Consider the following 5248-nt stretch of genomic DNA (forward strand, 5'->3'; position numbering starts at 1 on the left):
ACATCGCTTTCTGATTGCGGCCAGCTATTTAGCCCCGTGAGTCATCGCCCTGCTACGACATCTGTAGTTTCATACGTTAGGGCTAAAAAAGAATTAGGCGACTACTGCAAATGTTATACCCGGTGTTCAGCTCAAAAACCTCTGCCTGAAGTATCGCTTCCAGCAAGCCTTTACGTTTAGGTCTAAAAACCAGCGTTATCGGTATTGTACGATGTTCTGCAGCTTCAATCAGATCCTTTACAAAACCTTCAGCTCATCCATGAAGTCTGTTATCAGCTGTACGATCAAAGGCCTCGCCAAACGCTCCCTCCCCACGAGACGACAGATCCATTCATTATTCCTTATCAGGCAGTTTTCCTATTACTCCCTTCAGAATTGATAGAAGACATAGTGACCTCCAACTACTTAAAATTCTCCCGCTTGTCCTTTCATTCTCTGTATGCACACTCCTGGGATGTTTCTAACAAATCCTGGAAGAGAGATAGCCCTATCCACGCCTTCGATGCCAGCTACCGCTGCCTGCTGACTTCAAACCACTCGTGCCTGGGAGATGACGCCTTCCCACAAAACCTGGCAAATCATTCATGCCTAAAAAAGGGGGTTTGTGAGTCCTCCCTCACTCCCCAAACCTCCTGTTCTTACTTCACCTCAGCTCACCGCATATTAGCATTGTAGGTCGTAGGTTTACAGAATCAGTTTGAAGTTTGGCTTTTCATGATTTGTAGCTTTGGTTTAATATTGGAATCCACCCACAAGCACGCAACGCTTTGTTGTAGGGAAGATACCGCAGATCTGGAGAACTGCTCAAAAAAAATAATCAGTTTAAGTCAGCAAACAAGTTAATCCAGATTAGATTTCTGCACATAAAGTGCATCAATAACGCTTCTGGAGCAACCGAGGGCTGACCAGAGCCAGGACACTGCCAAATCACGAGGCTAATAGAGATTACGTGCTCCCAGGGCACTGGCTTTAGCAAGACAACTTGTTTTGGCTCGAGCATAACTGCGTCACGCTCAGAAGAAGCCCCTGTTGGGCAGCAGAATAAATTAAAGAGCACGCAGTGAGTCTGGGTGCAATATTTGGGCATTTTTCAGGTGATTTCTAGTTAGCTCACCAGTTGTAAAAAGGCTGCAAAATACAGGCAAATCTACAAGTCATTAATAAGTGCTTTATTAACATGGCCACTTAAAACAAGCCGTGAAGCGTGGGGCCTTTTTCATTCTTTAGGACAGGGAAACCTTTGAAGAGCAGAGTGACTTCAGCAGAGCTTCCCGCAGTGTCCCCTGGACTTGTCTTGGCAGGCAGCTACGCATCGGTTGCCTCATAAATCACTAGTTGGGAATATGGAAGTTTTACACCTGCTTGCTCTTGGAACCGCACTGCTTACACCACGTGTGTTTACCTTGAGAAAAATGAAATTTCCTCCCCAGAAGAACAGTCTCCCACAGGGCTCAAACCCAGCGAAGGCGTCACAAGGACCCAGGATTTGTCATACTTGACTCCAGGCTGAGGCAGTTCGATGCCGTACAAAGAACATGTTTTATTTAAGTATCATTCCCTCAACAGAAACACTTTTTCTGTTCTCTTGCCCAGACTTGGAAGCAGGGCAAAATTCCACCCGTATGTTAGGTGGCACCATCGACTGAATTGCTTGTTTCTGTCAGCGGCTCTGATGGTCTCGATGCTTCCCATGTGCAGCTCCGTGGTTGATTTTGAAGCGAGCCATCCTCAGCCCCCTCTAAACTTGATCACTCCCAATCGTAGAAGAGGACGTGCACCCCTCAGCGCTGCAGCTACACAAACTCATCGGCTCTGATGGCAAGGACTCGAGCCTAGTGGCTAAGCAAGCTATCGAAGGGGACAAAAGCTCAGGCTGGAAGGGGAGCTGCGGGAAGAAGCCTGTATGGAAAACCTCCAAACCAGAGAGCAAAACCCCCAGCCCAGCTCCATTAACACATCCCAGGAGCAACGAGCCAATACCCATGCGAGCAGCTACCGAATCCCTTACTCCTGTGCCAAGCGCGCGCGTCGGCAGAGCCGCACGTCGCCGCTACGCCCCGAGCGCCGCGGTGCAAACCCCTCCTTCCAGCTTTCCTCTGCAAATCCGAGCCAAAGAGGGGTGAGCGGAGCTTTTCCCAGGAGCTACTTACTGTGCGAGAAGCGTTGTGTGATGGGGGTGCCGGGGTAGGGGTAAGTGCGACTCTCCCACTGAATATTTCCTTCTTGCACTGCTTTGATAAAGCCGTGATAACACTGATGGGCCACACCTAGAGAAAGACAGGACGTCAGCAAAATTTGGGGCACGTTAGGAGCGAACCGTGCTGGCAGTTGCAAAAGCAGCGTGTCGGCAATTACAAAAGCACCCCCGTATTTAGGTCATAAATAGGCTGGTGGAAATTCGGGGGATTAAAGAGAATAAAGAACAGGGAGTCTGCGAACGTGGAAAATCAGCAGCGTTTGCAAAAAAAAGAACCGATTCACTGCGTTTCCGATATCTGTCGGCTCCAGCCCGGTAAAGCAAAGCCTTTAAGCGCGTGCGATGCCTTCGCAGAGCTGCTTTTCAGCCTCCCCTGCTGTCCCCTAATCACACCCCAGAGCAGCAACTGCCCTTCCCTTAATGAACTTTTGAGGGCAAATAATGCACAATAATGAGTTTTTAAGAGTGTGCGCGCAATTACTGCGCTGGAACGTAGAATAAATACAAGAGGGGTAAGCAGTGATAAAAGTCAGCATGTCCTAGGTGAAAACACTGCTCAGGGTGTGAGGGAGAGGATCTGGCTGACAACAGGTCCTCCGTGGAGGAGGCCAGCCCCAGAGCTGCAATCCATTCCGTGTCTGGAGTACACGTGCCTGCGCGTGTGCCGAAAAGGGCCAGAGACTCTCCCCACGGAAAGAAAAGGGTCTGGTGAAGATTTCTGATGGCAGCAGTTCAGCAGATGCTCGGTGGCATCCGCTCTGCCACAGCAGCCCTCACGCTGAGGATGCTGCAAGCCTGCCAAGATTTTTTCCCAAGGATTTGCTGACTGGAAGCCCTGTGGTGCCAGGAATACCTCCAGCAAGAAATCACACTCTGGGATATAAAGCAGGAAGCTTTTTATTTTTTTAAAAAGAATGAAGCCTGAGGTCCTCAAGCAGCTGGTCCTCGAGACTCACAAAACTTAATCCGAACTACAGGATTTCGTAGCAGATGTATCCTGACAAACAGGAAAAATAAACCAGAGGAAAACAAATCAAGTGTTTACCTCGAGTGACCTCTCTGCTTTGTGGCGAGCAGGTTGGCAATTACACCCACTGGTTTTGTTCTAACTGCCACAAAAATGGCCCGGCTGCCCAGCAGCACTCATCCCCCAAGACCTGAGACTCGGACAACTCACTCCAATGCCATGTCATCCCTCCCTCCAGGGATGTTTCCCACACTCTCCTTTGGGGTGAATCACCAGGTGCTCGTTCATTCCAGCTGCATCCTTTGCATCTCTTAGGTCCACTCCAGGAACAAGCACACCCAAACAGTGACTCAAGGGCCATGGACACTTGAAAAAGTTTTCAACAGGGGTGCGGGCTGCTGCTGACCCGAAATTATGCAAAAAGAGTAATTTTGTGCAATGCTCGCTTCTGTACCGATGTTTTTTTAACCTCCAGCTTGCAAAACCCCGGGCAAGGCGGAAAATGCCTGGAATCCCAGCAATGCTTTCCCATGCGCAGAGAAGTCTACAAATTAGACGTCACCCCACACGCCTGCCAAAGGCGTTTCTCATCCGACACCCGCTCCGCGTTTTCCAGAAGAAACAAGTTACCCTGGTGCAGCGGCGTGCCTCGTTTCCTACGGATTTAACTGTGGTCTCCTCTCGAGCTGCCTGATTTTAATGAAGTCTGCAATCAAAATGCACGTCCCCAACAGAAACATCACAGAAACCATCCAAGGTATTAAAAAAAGAGCGAAGCAGATAGTTTCGCTCATACCCTTGCCCACGCTTTCCCTGTCCATTTGTCGTATCATCTCTATCCGGCACTAAAACATCCCCATAAGGAATTAACGCTGCACAGAGGTAACGTGAAGTATCTGTGTCTCAGGGCTACTCTTTCAGGAAGCGTGAATATGCAGATCTATATTAATGTAGATTTATATACCACTTATCTTCAGCAGAGCTGTAAGAACCAGGCACGGTTTCGTTTCCAGCCGAATGAACGAGCTTTTGGAATGCTGATTACTGAGCAAGACGCAATCGAAGCACAATTACAGCCACGTTAGAGGCGGGCAGCGGGGGACTCTGCGTGGTGGAGAGGGAGGAAGCAGCAGCGCTACGTGCCAGCGGCACAAGGGAGCCTTCAAAAGCCACGTACGGGAGCAGCTCTCCCGTGGAGGCTTTGGGGTTTGGCTCTTTTGTACTTCAGAAGAGGCTGAGGGGCTCAGTTCTGCACTGTTATTAGCGGTGAATTCAGCAAAGCAAGTGACACAGCAGCCGTAGACATCTTACTGCCATTTTGTGGAAGTTAAAGGGAGGGAAAAACAAGGCTAAAGCAAAGCAAAGAGCAGCTAGGATATCAATCTATGATCCCACAGTTAAAAAAAATGCACTCACTACAGCTGTTTGTACCTTTGATTAGTCGATACCACTGTTTGCAGACAAGGGCAGCAGTTTTGTGCTCCTGATAGGGTGAAAGGAAGGAGAGGATATATTCCAAAACCTCTTCTGGGAGCTCCAACATTGATCTGTTATGCCTGGTCTCCTCGACCTCCAGCTCAGCGTGCGGCTCATCGTCTTGCTCCATCGTCCCTTCGACCACAGCGTCTTCCAGATCCACAGCCATGAAACCGTCATCGTCACTGTCTGAGGAACTGGCCATGGCATTCCACTTCAGAGCTTCACAGGGGGAAGAAAATAAAGAGACAACAGGAACGTTGAAGAAAATTAAGAGCATGAGACAGGCACCCGCACCCGTTAACCCGAAGGTCACCAAGCTCTACCCCTGCAACCTCCGAGCCAAGGACGTGGTTTTTGCAAAGCTTTGAAGCAGGCTGCATGTTAGGAACAAGCCATTCTCCACTGGCACAACATTTTCCCAAGCCACTTCACCGTTCTCAGACCTCCCGTCGCCCACCTACGGTACCAGAGAGCAGAAAGGAATCGCAGCCCCTTGCTGGGCAGGGGGAGGCATCGGAGTCTTGCACTGCTGGCCTCGGCTGTGCCATGGGGCAGGGCAGTGATGGGGAAAGGGATCCCCACGGCACCAGGAACAACCCGATGGG

At 49.8% G+C, this 5248-nt stretch overlaps 1 protein-coding gene across 1 annotated transcript in view; it reads right to left on the reverse strand.

Moving 5' to 3' along the window:
- The window catches only part of LOC104508541 (F-box only protein 42-like), a 9775-nt gene extending 4930 nt beyond the window's left edge, over positions 1-4845 (reverse strand). The window contains exons 1-2 of the mRNA XM_010150197.1: positions 4596-4845; positions 2151-2267 (exon numbers count right to left, since the gene is read on the reverse strand). Of these exons, the coding sequence (XP_010148499.1) occupies positions 2151-2267; positions 4596-4845 (367 nt within the window). The remainder of the gene's footprint in view (positions 1-2150; positions 2268-4595) is intronic.
- Between the last annotated feature and the right edge of the window lie 403 nt (positions 4846-5248).

Source organism: Eurypyga helias, unplaced genomic scaffold, assembly GCF_000690775.1.
Source record: "Eurypyga helias isolate BGI_N326 unplaced genomic scaffold, ASM69077v1 scaffold16254, whole genome shotgun sequence".
Taxonomy (NCBI): Eukaryota; Metazoa; Chordata; class Aves; order Eurypygiformes; family Eurypygidae; genus Eurypyga; species Eurypyga helias.